We start from the raw sequence: 15,208 nt of genomic DNA on the forward strand, positions 1-15,208 counted from the left end.
ACCCCCCTCCCCTCTGGTAACCATCTGTTTGTTCTTTATAGTGAAGAGTCTGTTTCTGCCTGTGCTCTCTTCTAGGATTTTTATGGTTTCAGGTCTCACATTTAGGTCCTTAATCCATTTTAAGTTTATTTTTGTGTATGGTGTAAGAAAGTGGTACAGTTTCATTCTTTTGGATAAGGCCGTCTGGTTTTCCCAGCACCATTTATTGAAGACACTGCCTTTTTCCCACTGCATATTCTTGCCTCTTTTGTCAAAGATTAATTATCTCTGGGTTTTCTATTCTATTCCTGATCTATTTTTGTACTATTACCATACTGTTTTGATTACTACAGCTTTGTAATATATCTTTAAATCTGGGATTGTGATGCTTCCAGCTTTGTTTTTCTTTTTTAAGACTGCTTTGGCTAATTGGGGTCTTTTGTGGTTCCATACAAATTTTAGGATATTTGTTCTAGTTCTGTGAAAACTGCTGTTGTTGGGAGGAAAAGATGGTGGTGGAGTAGGACACTAGGCTTGTCTCCTCCCACCAATACAACTAGGTAACTATTAAACCATCCTAAGTACCCCAGAAATCAATCTGATGATTGGCAGATCAAACTCCACAACCAAAAGTAGAGGCGAGGCCACAAAGAAGGTAGGAAGGATGGAGCTGCAACGTGTAGCCGCGGTGGTGGGGAGGGAGCCGTGGCTGCGGGGAAGGACACGAGATAAACTAGCACACAGGACAGCGCACAGGAAAAACAAATCCCTGCAGCAACTGGCTTGAAAAGCAGGAGAGCCTGAATTTCATGAGTTCTTGTAACCAGTGGGGCTTAAAGCCTGGAGTTTTAAAGGTCAGCATGCTTAGAGCACAGAGGACACTGGGGCAGCTCTTGGAGAAAAGGCAGGGCAAACAGACCTTGGACATACAGCATGGAAACAGCAATCTGAAGAGCACCTGGGGCACACAGTAGGAAAATGTTAGTTGCTCATCTTGGAATGTGTCCCAGAGAGGCACCATTCATGGAGAGACCACTCTAGGAACAAAGGAACAGGTAGGCGCCATTTCCCTCCCCTGCCGCTCAGCATAAACACAGAGGCACCCGCAGAAACCAGCCTAGCAGTGACCCTCGCTACCTAACTCACTTACACCAAGTCTCACCACCCCTCGCTCTGGTGGAACAGGTCGTCTCAGTCACGCCTGTCTCAGTCCCAGCACAGCAGGCCCCCTCCCCGAGAAGACCAGCCCAATCCCCTGCTCATACTGCATCTCCTGACCCAGGAGTTTCGTGAGGCCTTAGTTTCCATGGCGGTAGCAATAGCTCTCATTTCACAAGCAGACCAGAGCACACCTAGTTAAAATGTGCCACATTCAGGCTAGGGACCAAACATTGTCCACAACAGGCAAAGAGAGCCTCTGCAGATGACTGACCTGAAGGATAAAGTGGCCAGGACACAACAGAAGAGCTCTCCCAGCACACACTGGAGATACTCGCAGAAGTGCCAGGCCCTGGGAAACAGGGGACACTACACTGCAGGAACTACAGGACCTCTTTTTCATAAGGCCATTATCTTTAAGAACAGGAGACGTAACTGACTTTCCTAACGCACAGAAATAGGCACAGAGACTTAGACAAAATGAGAAGACAGAGGAATTTATACCAAATGAAAGAACAGGACAATGCCACAGCCAGAGATCTAAGCAAAGCATACATAAGTAACATGCCTGATGGAAATTTAAAACGATGATGATCATAAGGATACTCGCTGAAATTGAGAAAAGAGTGGAGAACACCAATGAGATCCTTAATGAGATGAGTAATAATAAAGAGATAAAGGGGTCAATAAATGAGAAACATTTCGCTTGATGGAATGAAGAAAAGGCTGGAAGAAGCAGAGGAATGAATGAATGACCTAGAAGACAGAGTAATCAAGCTGAACAAAAGGGAGGAAAAAGAATTATGCAACAGGAGAACAGACTTATGGAACTCAGTGACTCTATCAAATGTAATATCATTCATATTGTAGGAGTCCCAGGAGAGAGAGAAAACTGGGTAGAGAATTTACTTGAAGAAGTAACAGCTGAAAACTTCCATAATCTGGGTAATGAAACAGATATCGATTCAGGAGGCAAAGAACTCCCAACAAAATCAAGAAAAGCATATCTACACCAGACATACTGTAATTAAAATGGCAAAATATAGTGATAAAGAAAATATAAAAAGCAGCAAGACAAAGATGATACTTACATACAAAGGAAACCCCATAAAGCTATCAGCAGATTTTTCAGCAGAAACTTTCCAAGACAAAGGGGTGGCATGATGTATTTTAAGTTCTAGATGGGAAAAACCTGAAGCCAAATATACTTTATCCAGCAAGGCTATCATTCAGAATAGGAGAGTGAGAGGTTTCCAGAGAAACAAAAACTAAAGGAGTTCATGACAACTAAACCAGCCCTGCAAGAAATATTAAAGGGGAATCTTTGAGTGCAAAGGAAAGACTAAAAATGACAGTATGAAGTTTAGAAACACAAAAGCAGTAAAAATGAATATACCTATAAAAAATCAGTCAATGAACTCAAAAATGAAAGGATATAAAATGATACCATATACCTAAAACTTGGGAGGCAGGGGGGAGAATGGTTCCAAACTTAAAGGACCATCAACTTCATAAAGACTGCAATATGTAGATGTTATATACAAATGTAATGATGACCACAAGTCAAAACCAATTATAGATATGTAAAAAAAATAAAGGACTCCAAGTCTATCACTAAAGAAACCCAGCAAACCATGAAAGAAAGACAAGAAAGGATCAGAGAAAATCTTTTTTTTTTTTTTAAAGATTTTATTTATTTATTTGAGACAGAGAGAATGAGAGAGAGAGAGCACATGAGAGGGGGAGGGTCAGAGGGAGAAGCAGACTCCCCGCCGAGCAGGGAGCCCAATGTGGGACTCGATCCAGGGACTCCAGGATCATGACCTGAGCCGAAGGCAGTCGCTTAACCAACTGAGCCACCCAGGCGCCCCGGATCAGAGAAAATCTTGAGAAACAACCACAAAACAATAAAGTGGCATAAATACATTTCTACCAATAATTACTTTGAATGTAAGTGGACTAAACATTCCAATCAAAAGACATAGGGTATCAGAATGGATTAAAAAAACAAGACCAATCTATCTGCTGCTTACAAGAGACTCATTTTAGACCTAGACACAGATTGAAAGTGAGGGGATGGAGAAGCATTTTTCATACAAATGGAAGTGAAAAGAAAGCCAGAGTAGCAATACTTTTATTGGACAAAATAGACTTTGAAACAAAGACTGTAATGTGAGACAAAGAAGAACACTATATAATAATAAAACGGACAATCCAACAAGAAGATATAACAATTGTAAATATTTATGCACCCAACATGGGAGCACCCAAATACACAAAACAGTTAATAACAAATATAAAGGAAGTAATTAATACTAATACAATAATAGTAGGGGGCTTTAACACCCTACTCACATCAATGGACAGATCATCTAAACAGAAAATCAACAAGGAAACAATGGCTTTGAATAACACGCTGAGCCAGATGGATTTAACAGATATATACAGAACATTCCATCCTAAAACAGCAGAATGCACATTCTTTTCAAGTGTAGGTGGAACATTCTCCAGAATAGATCATGTATTAGGCTACAAAACAAGCCTCAATAAATTAAAAAAGACTGAAGTTATACCATGCATCTTTATTGACCACAATGCTATGAAACTAGAAATCAACCATAAGAAAAAATCTGGAAAGAACACAAATATATGGAGGTTAAATAATATGCTACTAAACAATGAATGGGTCAACCAGGAAATAAAAGAAGAAATAAAAAGGCATATGGAAACAAAGGAAAATGAAAATACAATGGTTCAAAACCTTTGGGATACAGCAAAAGCAGTCCTAAGAGGGAAATATACAGCAATACAGGCCTTCCTCAAGACACAAGAAAAATCTCAAACAACCTAATCTTACACCTAAGGAAGCTAGAAAAATAATAACAAAGCCTAAAGCCAGCATAAAAAAGGAAATAAAAAGGTTAGAGCAGAAATAAATGATATAGAAACTAAAAACACAATAGAACAAATAAATGAAACCAGGAACTGTTTTCTTGGGGGGAAAAATCAATTAAAATAGATAAACCCTAGCCAGACTTAACAAGAAAAAAGAACCAAAAATAAAAATCACAAATGAGAGAGGAGAAATAATAACTAACACCGCAAAAATACAGTTATAAGAGATTATGAAAAACTATGCCAACAAACCGGACAAACTAGAAGAAATGCTTAAGTTCCTAGAAACTAGTACCAAAATTGAAACAGACTGATATAGAAAATTTGAACAGACTAATTACCAGCAATGAAATTCAATCAGTAACCAAAAAACTCCCAACAAACAAAAGTCCAGAACCAGAAGGCTTCACAGGTGAATTCTACCAAACATTTAAAGAAAAATTATTATCCATTCCTCTCAAATTATTCAAAAAAAAAAAAAGGAGAAAGGAAAACTTCCAAATTCATTCTATGAGGCCACTGTCACCCTGACACCAAAACCAGATAAAGTTACCACATGCACACACAGAAAAAGAATCACCACAAGCCAGTATCTCTGATGAACACAGATGCAAAAATCCTCAACAAAATACTAGCAAATCAAATCCAACAATACATTAAAAATACATTAAAATAATCATTCACCATGATCAAGTGGGATTTATTCCTGGGATGTAAAGGTGGTTCAATATTCACAAATCAATGTGATACATCACATTCACAAGAGAAAGGATAAAAACCACATGATCATTTCAATAGATGCAAAAAAGCATTCGACAACGTACGACATCCATTCATGATAAAAACCTTCCACAAAGTCAGATTAGAGGGAACATACCTCAACATAAAAAGGCCAAATATGAAAAACCCACAGCAAACATCATACTCAAAAAACTAAGCATTTTCCCTAAGATCAGGAACAAGATAAGGATGTCCAGTCCCACCACTTTTACTCAACACAGTACTGGAAGTACTAGCCACAGCAATGAGACAACAAAAAGGAAAACAAGCATCCAAATTGGTAAGGAAGAAGTAAAATTTTCACTATTTGCAGATGACATGATACTATATATAGAAAAACCTTAAAGACCACCAAAAACCCGCTAGAGCTGATACACGAATTCAATAGTCGCAGAATACAAAACCAAGGTACAGAAATCTCCTGTATTTCTATACGCCAGTAATAAAGCAGCAGCAAGAGAAATTAAGAAAACAACCCCATTCACAACTGCACCAAAAACCGTAAGATACCTAGGAATAAACTAACCAAAGAAGTAAAAGATCTGTACTCAGAAAACTACGAACACTTATGAAAAATTGAAGAAGACACAAAGAAATGGAAAGACATTCCATGCTCATGAGTTGGAAGAACAAATACTGTTAAAATGTCTATACTACCCAAAACAATCTACACATATAATGCAATCCCTATCAAAATACCAACTGCATTTTTTACAGGACTAGAACAATCTTAAAATTTGTATGGAATCACAAAGACTCCAAATAGCCAAAGCAATGTTGAAAAAGAAAAACAAAGCTGGAGGCATCGCAATTCCGGACTTCAAGCTCTATTACAAAGCTGCAGTCATCAAGACGGTATGGTACTGGCACAAAAACAGACACAATGATCGATGGAAAGGAACAGAAAACCCACAAATGGACCCACAACTATCTGGTCAACTAATCTTGACAAAGCAGGAAAGAATGTCCAATGGAAAAAAGACAGCCTCTTCAACAAATGGTTTGGGACAACTGGGCAGCCTCATCCAAAAGAATGAAACTGGACCACTTTCTTACACCATACACAGAAATAAATTAAAAATGGATTAAAGACCTACATGTGAGACCTGAAACCATAAAAATCCTAGAAGAGAACACAGGTAGTAACTTTTTTTGACACTGGCTACAGTAACATTTTTCTAGACATATCTCCTGAAGTGAGGAAACAAAAGCAAAAATGAACTATTGGGACTACATCAAAATAAAAAGCTTCTGCACAGCAAAGAAACAGTCAACAAAACTAAAAGGCAACCTACGGAATGGAAGAAGATATTTGCAAATGACATATCCAATAAAGGGATAGTGTCCAAAACATAAAGAACTGATCCAAAAAACAAATAATCCAATTAACAATGGGCAGAAGACATGAACAGACATTTCTCCAAAGAAAACATCCAGATGGCCAACAACAGACACATGAGAAGACGCTCATTATCACTTATTATCAGGGAAATGCGAATCAAAACTACAGTGAGATACACCTGACACCTAACAGAATGGCTAAAATCCACAACACAAGAAACAACAAGTGTTGGTGAGGATGTGGAGAAAAAGGAACCCTCCTGCACTGTTGGTAGGAATGCAAACTGGTGCAGCCACTGTGGAAAACAGTATGGAGGGTCCTCAAAAGGCTAAAAATAGAACTACCCTACGATCCAGCAATTGCAGTACTGGGTATTTACCCAAAGAATACAAAATACAGATTCAAAGGGATACATGTACCCCTATGTTTACAGCAGCATTATTTACATAGCCAAGATATGGAAATGGCCCAAGTATCCATTGGTTGATGAATGGATAAAGAAGATATGGTATATGTGTATCATGGAATACTATTCAGGCATAAAAAAGAATGAAATCTTGCCATTTGCAAAGATATGGATAGAGCTAGAGAGTATAATTCTAAGCAAAATGAGTCAGAGGGACAAATACCACATGATTTCACTCATAAGTGAAATTTAAGAAAGTAAACAAAGGAGTAAAGGAAGGAAAAAAAAAAAAAGACAAACCAAGAAGCAGACTCTTAACTATAGAGAATAAACTAATGGTTACTGGAGAGGAGGTAGGTAGGGGATGGGGGAAAAAGGTCATGGGGATTAAGGAGTACACTTGCTATGAGGAGCACTGGTGATTAAAATAAAAACTTAGGGGCGCCTGGGTGGTTCTGCCGGTTAAGTGCCGTCTGCCTTCAGCTCAGGTCATGATCCTGGAGTCCCGGGACTGAGCCCCACATCAGGCTCCCTGCTCAGTGGGGAGTCTGTTTCTCTCTCTGCCCCTCACCTTGCTCGTGCTCTCTCTCTCTCTCAAATGGATAAATAAAATTAAAAAATAAAAACTTAAAAAAAATTAATAAAAATGCTGTTGGTATTTTGATAGGGATTGCATTAAATCTGTAGATTGCTTTGGGTGGTATAGACATTTTAACAGTATTTGTCCTCCCAATCCATAAGCACAGAATATCTTTCCATTTCTTTGCGTCATCTTGAATTGTTCATCAGTGTTTTATTGTTTTCAGAGTACACATCTTTCACATCCTTGGTTAAGTTTCTTCCTAGATATTTTATTATTTTTGGTACAACTGTAAATGGGACTGTTTTCTTAATTTCTCTTTCTGATGCTTCATTATTAGTGTATTGAAATGCAACTGACTTCAGAGGCACCTAGATGGCTCAGTTGGTTAAGCCTCTGCCTTTGGCTCAGGTCATGATCTCAGGGTCCTGGGACCAAGCCCCATGTCAGGCTCTCCGCTGAGCAGGGTGTCTGTTTCTCCCTCTGCCTCTCCTCCCACTCTTGCTTGCACTGTCTCTCTCAAATAAAATCTTCAATCTTTTAAAAAAAAAAAAAAAGGGGAGGAAAGGAGGTCTAATGTCTACTGCAGGGCCCATATCATCGAGAACCATGTCTCATCTATTTCTGAACCCTAGACTTCAGCTCACCAAAATTACGTATGTTCAGATTTACTCTGAATCACAAGGCAAATTATATTTAGTGCACTCTCAGTAGGCAGGGGCAGATACAATTTATTTTAGGAAGCTTTTGGTTAAAATAAAAATTTAAGTTAAAATTATAAACTTCAGGGATATATTTGGAGAATCAGAATATATTCTTGGTAGCTGAAGTTATACTCTAATGACATGTAAATGTATGCAACTGAACATGTCTATTATAAGTCAAGATTCTTTTTCTTATCAATTCAGAAACCACAGACCAAATTCAAGCAGTGAGAACAGGGACTGCAGTCATAACTTTTCCTACATAAAATAGAGCAGAGTTATGCCTTTCATGTATAGCATCCATGAAAGAGGAGTTCCACTCACAATGACATGTTATACTATAAAGTATCCTATGTTTCACACACCCATTTCATTACAAAATTGCTTTTAACCTAGATATTGATCAAGACAGCTAGGAAGTAACTTTTGTAAGATTCCAGTGAGAAATGTAGATGACATAAAACCCTTTACCTCCATTCTCATGATAATCCTATTGTTTCTGGTTGTGATGCTCATCACATGCTGAAACCTCAAATCTCTGGCTTGAAGACCTAATTCTTGATATAAGTCAGTTTTCTTCTTTTCTATAAAAGAAATATTTTTAACAAAGAGAGTGGGCCAAACCAATCAATGGAAGCCTTTAGGATCAGGGCACCCCTTCCACCAACATCGACATCATCTTCTACTACCAGAAACAAGCCAAAATAAGTCTTTTTAATAGCCATTTTTACCTCAAAAACATACGCTAAATTTGGTCAAACTCTAACAATTCTTTTTTCATCTTACCCATACTTCATAAAATTTCTTTGTATTTAGATGTCCCTTGGGACCAGTATAAAAATCCACAGCCACACACAATTAAGACAGTATCAATTCTAAGCTCTAGAAACGGATTTTTATTTTTAAATACAGATTATACAGAACTACATTTCTGATGTTGTCTATCTTCAGTATTTTAAATCTGTGAACAGAGAATTCAATTTTCTTGGTTCTTGGACTAATACAAAATGAGAAAATAGTTTTCTCACTAGATTCTCCCACCTGAAAACTAACCTTATTACTTAAGAGAAAGCATAACGGATGAAGAAACTCAAGAAATGGTTCAAGTGGCATCTAGTTGTGGTGTCCAATCACACCTGTGACAGAGCGCTAATTAGAACAGTCACTGGAAGAAGATAATGGGCAAAAAATACCCCAAATTTCCCACCAGGATCTCGGCAAGAGCAGGAACAGGATCATGGGGCTGGAAGCACATGGGAGATCTGAATGAAGCCTGCAACTGAGGTCAGATAGTAAAGTGATGCTTAGTTTCCTTTTATAAAGTAATTGTCCATAAGAGCGATCATCAGCAGAGCGCCGTCTGGTGCCCCGCCCCTCCTGTCTCGTCCCCCATTGCCACCGCAATGTCAGTAGTACTACTTAAGTCTGCCTTAAATGTGGAACAGGAGATGTACATGTGGAGCAGGGCATGGAAAGGGAGACTCAAGAAACAAAATGTGCTCCAGCTGCATAGCAGCCTCTGCTCTCAAAAAACTCCTTTAACATCCTGTTAGAGAGAGTGGCTTCTGACAAAGAAACAGAAACCAGTTCTGGGAGAACATGCACAATCCAGGTGTCGCCAGATCCAATCAGGACTGATGGACAAATGCTGAAGCTAGATCTCTTTCAATACACCCATACACACAAAGACTATCCTACTCGAAACACTGCAGTTTCTTGATTTTCATCAGATTCACTCACAGATTTAAAAAATGATTTGTAAGAAAATGAAAAATACTCACCAAAAGAAGTAACATTTCCCTCTTTGTCAAATTTTGTCTGAAGAGAGATAATAAAAACAAAATATTATTTTCTCCCAAACGACTAAGCTTTTTACAGTATTATACCATATGGTATTATGATAGCTCCCAAATACGGCAGTGCACAGATAAGCCGTAACTGCTTCTTTAGGTTAAATTCAGCTATGAGTTAAGAGTTAAAAGAATCCCTTTCTCCTCTGCTAGGACAAATGTGACCTTTGATTAACTTTCTGTCTTGGCTCCCTTGGAAATCTGATAAGAGTATCAGCTATGTTACTAAGCAACATTGCTTATGGTAAAAATGCTCAATGCCTGGTAGACTGCTTAGGGCCAGGAAGACTATGAAAGAATTACGGACACCTGGTGGGAAGCCATCCCCCTGCTTCTCCTTCAGTGGCGTGGCTCTTATAACTGGCCGTGTTCCCTGCAGGAATGCTGCAGGCTTTGGAGATGGTTACAAGAAATACCAGCACTAAAAGGTATGGGGCTTCTAAGCTAAGGTGGAACTCGCACCCACCTTTAAGAACATCAACTCCTTGCACCTGCTGTCACACGGGGTCCAGAGAAGCCGCTGGATGGCTGCAAGGACTTCTCTGGAAGAGGAAACACCTGATGCTGCCCTTGTGCGTTTCCTATCCTTTATCCTTCTGAACTGAGTGAGACCACATGTGGCTTATCTTGCGAATCTAAGTATCTACTGGAGGCTATGGAGTCTCTCTGGTGAGTGTTGTAGAATCAACAAAGATTTACAGAAAAGGCCTCTTCTGATAGTTTGAAGAGAGGACATGATGCAGAAAATATACTTATTTCCTATAAAGCAGAGGAAACATTTTTCTGAAATACTTGTCCACAAGTATTGAATACTTATCAAGTGTGAATATGTGCTGGAATGTACTAATTACTACTAAATACGCATGTTCAGAAAGACTGTAAGGTCCAGCTGAAGGTACAAGTGCTGGGTTCTTACCACGGAAACGCATGCATGCTGTTAACAGCAACAGAATAAAATCTCACAGTGTATATTTTAGCTTGCTCTTCACGAGCAAAGATAAGAGCAATGTGAGTACCATAAGCCACCAGTGTTCAAGGGCAAATTTACATCAAAAGAAACTATTTTGTGTAATATAGACTAGCTTTCTTCAAATTTATTTCACAAATAATATATCTGCTACAGAAAATTTGAAATAAAGTAAAATAAATCACATGGAATAAGACAAATTTTAGAGAAAGCCATGCCAATATTTTATTGAATGTTCTCCCAGACTTTTCCTACTCAATATATTCGTGTTACATTTTTCTGCAGTCTCTCCTCCATTTTCAACTTAATATAGTATTTTTGCATCTTAATATTTATCTTTACCGTTTTCCTTTAATGAGATATTTTCTGATAAAAAATCATACAAACTCATTTTTTTAATGTTTATCTTATAAAGTAACATCATCTAGAGTGAGCTGATTAGCAAGCTCTCATTTCAAATAGTATCAACTAATTTTCTTAAGTGTTCTTGGGACACAATGATTTCACCTGCAAAGAACCTTCTTTCAATATTTAATATCTGAATTTATTCTTAACCAAACTGGCTAAATGTTCTAGAACACTGAATAAGAGTATGAACTTTCATATGTAATTCTGGGGGTTATTTTGTTTGCATAGTTTATAAAGAAAAGTTCTTATGTTAATAAGCCTAAATAATGATGATGATAATGGCTAATATATATTGAATGCTTACATGTGTGAGGGTTTTATTTATTTATTTTTTTTAAGATTTTATTTATTTGAGAGAGAGAATGAGAGAGAGCATGAGAGGGAAGAGGGTCAGAGGGAGAAGCAGACTCCCCGCTGAGCAGGGAGCCTGATGCGGGACTCGATCCAGGGACTCCAGGATCATGACCTGAGCCGAAGGCAGTCGCTTAACCAACTGAGCCACCCAGGTGCCCCGTGTGAGGGTTTTATATACGGTCGTAATTCAAACCTCACAACAGTTCTATAAGGTAGGTACTATAATCCCCAGTTTATAGATGAGAAAACAAAGGCATAAAGATGTTATCATACCCTGTCAGAGTCCACCAAGTATTATACTAAGAGGCAGAGCTGAGATCTGAATTTAGGAATGCTAGTTCAGAACAACCACATTACTTTTTTTAATTCAACTTTTTCTAAAAAAAAAATTAAAGCTCTCCAAAAAGTTGCAAGAATATCTTACAACCAATTCCCATGTGACTTTCACCTAGTCATCTTTTGCTAACATTTTGCCCTGATGGCCTAATTTTTCTCTTTCGAGATATGTGGGTGGGATACACATTATTTCTTATTATTTTATTTTCTCCTGAATCTTTTCAGAGAAAGCTGCAGAGATCATGAACCTTCAAAGCATGCACTCTTAAATATTACACTTCGCTGCCTTCAAAATGCTTCTGCATATATCACATTGCATAGCACAGGATCAAGCACCTACAGCTAACAGCCTTCAAGAACTTCCACATGGATTCACAGGGAAATCTTGAGTAGGAAGTGCTGAACTGTGATTCGAACAACCAGTTCTAGGATTAAAAGACTTCCACAGTCAATAGCAAAGTTCCAAGGGTGCTGTTAAGTAAATCTAGCTGGCACTCAGGTCACTAGCTAAAAAACACAAAGACAAGAGGACTTAGAAGTATAATGATTCACTATAAAACAAAAAATAAGTACTACCTTGGCCGACCAGTCTAATTCAGTTAACTTAGTAAGTATGGGAAGTACTCTGTGTTAAGTTATCAAACGTACATACTCACCACAGTAAACACTGGCGCTACACTGGATAAAGTAGCTTGAGAGGCATCAGAAGTTCTGAACCGGCGCATTTCACCTGAAGAATAAATCAGAGAATTCTCTGTAATCACACAATAGGTATTAACATATGGCTACAATATAACTCTCATATTATGTGGTCTTCTGACTATTTTACTATTTTTTGGAAACTTTTTCCTAGAAGAGAAAGAAACACTCTTACTTGCTAATGTTAACATCTGTAGGGGATTATGTTAGATTTGGCAGGGAATGTTTTTTAAAAGTAACGGCTTAGGTGAGGTACTAAAATAATTTATGGATTCCAACCGCCTTTATTCTAATTATTACTGGTACCTCAAAGTCAAATGAACAAATATGTAACAGTGTTCTGAGATTAAAATGTTCACCTTTTTTTTTGCATAATTTAAAAAGGCTCTTCATGAAAATTATACTAGTAAGTATCTTTCAGAAAATTTAGATCCTAAATACCACCAGTTTCAGCATTCCAGTATCAGGATTATTTGATGTATAAATTATGAAACCTAGATTTTACTTCCATATTAACTTTTCCACATACTTTTAACTAGTGAATACTTCTGAAATAAGCCCTTGAACTGGAACGCAGGCCCCAGTGAACTGGAATGAAGAAAAATCTTTATTTGAAAATAAGTCTATTTAAAACGTGATTAGATTGAGTCGAAATGAGTTCTGAAGTGTAACCACGTAAATTTAATGACTGACAAAGGACACCATTCAAAATACTAAACATAAAAGGAATGGGCAGAAAGTGTAAAGATATTACCAATTATTTTCTGCTTCCAAAGTCATCATGTGGACTCCACAGAACATGCAGAAATACTCATTTCTGATCTTACTCCTTCCCATTACATATAGCGTCTCATGTAATTTGTTAGCATCTGAGGTTTGTTTCCCTTTTATAGAAGGGTCAGAGGAATAAAGGTAAAAGTCAGAGCTATAAATCAGCATTTTGTTAATCAGCCACAAGTTAGATAAAACGTTTCCATTGAGATTCTGAATCTCAGTGTTTTGTCCTAAAACAGCAGATGGGCTGAAACTGGGTTCCCAAGCATTATTAAAAGAGGGAATATGGGGTGTACCCCAATTCAGACTCTAGTGAGTGTGTGGTGGGGTGGTGAGTTACTGTAGAAGGATTCTGAGTATAGAACTGAGAAAACTTGAGAACAGCGCAATCCTTTTGAGAGCCATACATTTTCATGTCGCTTGTTTCTGAGCAATATTAGCACCTACATTCTCACATTTGTGAAAATGTTAACATTTGCTTTATCATTTGGTGAAAAAATAAATAACTCCGATTCCTCCTCCTCCCCACTACCGACCCCCTGCGGCTTGTTACACCCTACTTGAAAAACAAATCTTTCTCGGGAGCCACTCTTACTATGAAATCTCGAAGTTTTCAGCCTCATCTACAGGTGCGTCCCCATTCCTTACTTGAACACCTGGAAAAATGTATCAATGTCCAAAGGGAAGAAGACTGGGAAGAGAAATACTTAGATAGGGACGAAACTCTCACTAAAAAACAAACCAAAAAACCCTTCCCACCAGAGCGCTCCAGCGGGGAGACCTGCAGCGAGGGGCGTGGGGACCCCAGAGCGTCACGGCGCACAGGCTGGTCCGCGCTGGGGGCCGCCGGGACTCCCGGACGCGCGCCCCAAGGGCAGACCCGGGGCCGAGGCTTGCGCGGAGCGCGGGGCAGGTACGGCCACGCCGGGTCGGGTCGGGCGGCCGGGTCTGGGCCCTGGGGACACCCCAGACCGGCGTCCTGGGCTGCGAGGCGGGGAGCGCAGTACCTGCCACGCGGGGCCGGCGGGGCTCGCACAGCGGCGCGCCCCGGCTCTGCCCGAGGAGTTGGGCCGCGCGGCCGCAGGCGGCAACGGGACGCGCCCCAGGGGTCAGGCCCCGGGCCAGAGTACACAGCGTGCGCCGGGGCAGGAACCGGCTCAGGCTCCGCAGGCATTCCATGGCGTTGGAGCGAGCGGGAGGGGGCAGCAACACCCCAGCCCTTCATGCCGCGCGGTGGCTGGCCCGGCGGCAGCGGCGGCAGCGACGCGACCCCGCGCGCGTGCTTGAGCTGCGACCGCTCCGTACTGAGCATGCGCGGGGCGTGCCGCGCCTGCGTCTCCTCTCCCGCGCATGCTCGGAAGATGCCTTTGGGGCGCGCTCCTTGCGTCCCGTGGCCAATCGGAGGTCGCGTCTCGTACCTGGAAAGTGCGGGGGGCCGGGCTTGGGCTGGTGGGCGGGGCGCGTTTACCAGCGCGGCGCGAGCCGTCGAACCCGGGTCCTTGCGGCCTTGGAGCGGTTAACCCGGAGCGTAAAGGGTTATTGTTCTAGGTAACTAGGCATGTGAAGAAATACCCGGCTTGTGTATAATGCTTTGCAGTTTCTGGCGCGCTTTCATACATATGATAAAATGCGTATATTTGGAAGTGAGGAAGTTATGCCCATTCGTAACTCAATTTATATTTAAATTTATTGTAGCAGAAATAATTAACTGTCCTATGGAATGATGTACTACTGCGTGTGAAGATTGAGGAACGTAAACCCACAAGATTTACACCGTGTATTTAATCAATTGTAAGATAGTGTCAATTTCAAGGAATCATTACTTTATATACCACCAAGAAAGAAAAAAAATTATGCTTTCTAATTATATCATTTCAAGACTTATCCCAATTTCAGTCTTTAAAATACGAAAAAGGGTGGGTTTTAGAAGTGATTAAATACAGTATATATGCATATCTTTAAGAGAGTTAATAGAC

At 39.7% G+C, this 15,208-nt stretch overlaps 1 protein-coding gene across 1 annotated transcript in view; it reads right to left on the reverse strand.

Moving 5' to 3' along the window:
* MRS2 (magnesium transporter MRS2) overlaps positions 1-14,505 on the reverse strand; it is a 33,578-nt gene extending 19,073 nt beyond the window's left edge. Inside the window, exons 1-4 of the mRNA XM_081827604.1 lie at positions 14,240-14,505; positions 12,416-12,489; positions 9,626-9,662; positions 8,316-8,428 (exon numbers count right to left, since the gene is read on the reverse strand). Of these exons, the coding sequence (XP_081683730.1) occupies positions 8,316-8,428; positions 9,626-9,662; positions 12,416-12,489; positions 14,240-14,411 (396 nt within the window). The 5' untranslated portion in view covers positions 14,412-14,505. The remainder of the gene's footprint in view (positions 1-8,315; positions 8,429-9,625; positions 9,663-12,415; positions 12,490-14,239) is intronic.
* Positions 14,506-15,208: the final 703 nt, after the last annotated feature.

Source organism: Leptonychotes weddellii, chromosome 8 (genome assembly GCF_054177405.1).
Source record: "Leptonychotes weddellii isolate Sample4059 chromosome 8, ASM5417740v2, whole genome shotgun sequence".
Classification (NCBI taxonomy): domain Eukaryota; kingdom Metazoa; phylum Chordata; class Mammalia; order Carnivora; family Phocidae; genus Leptonychotes; species Leptonychotes weddellii.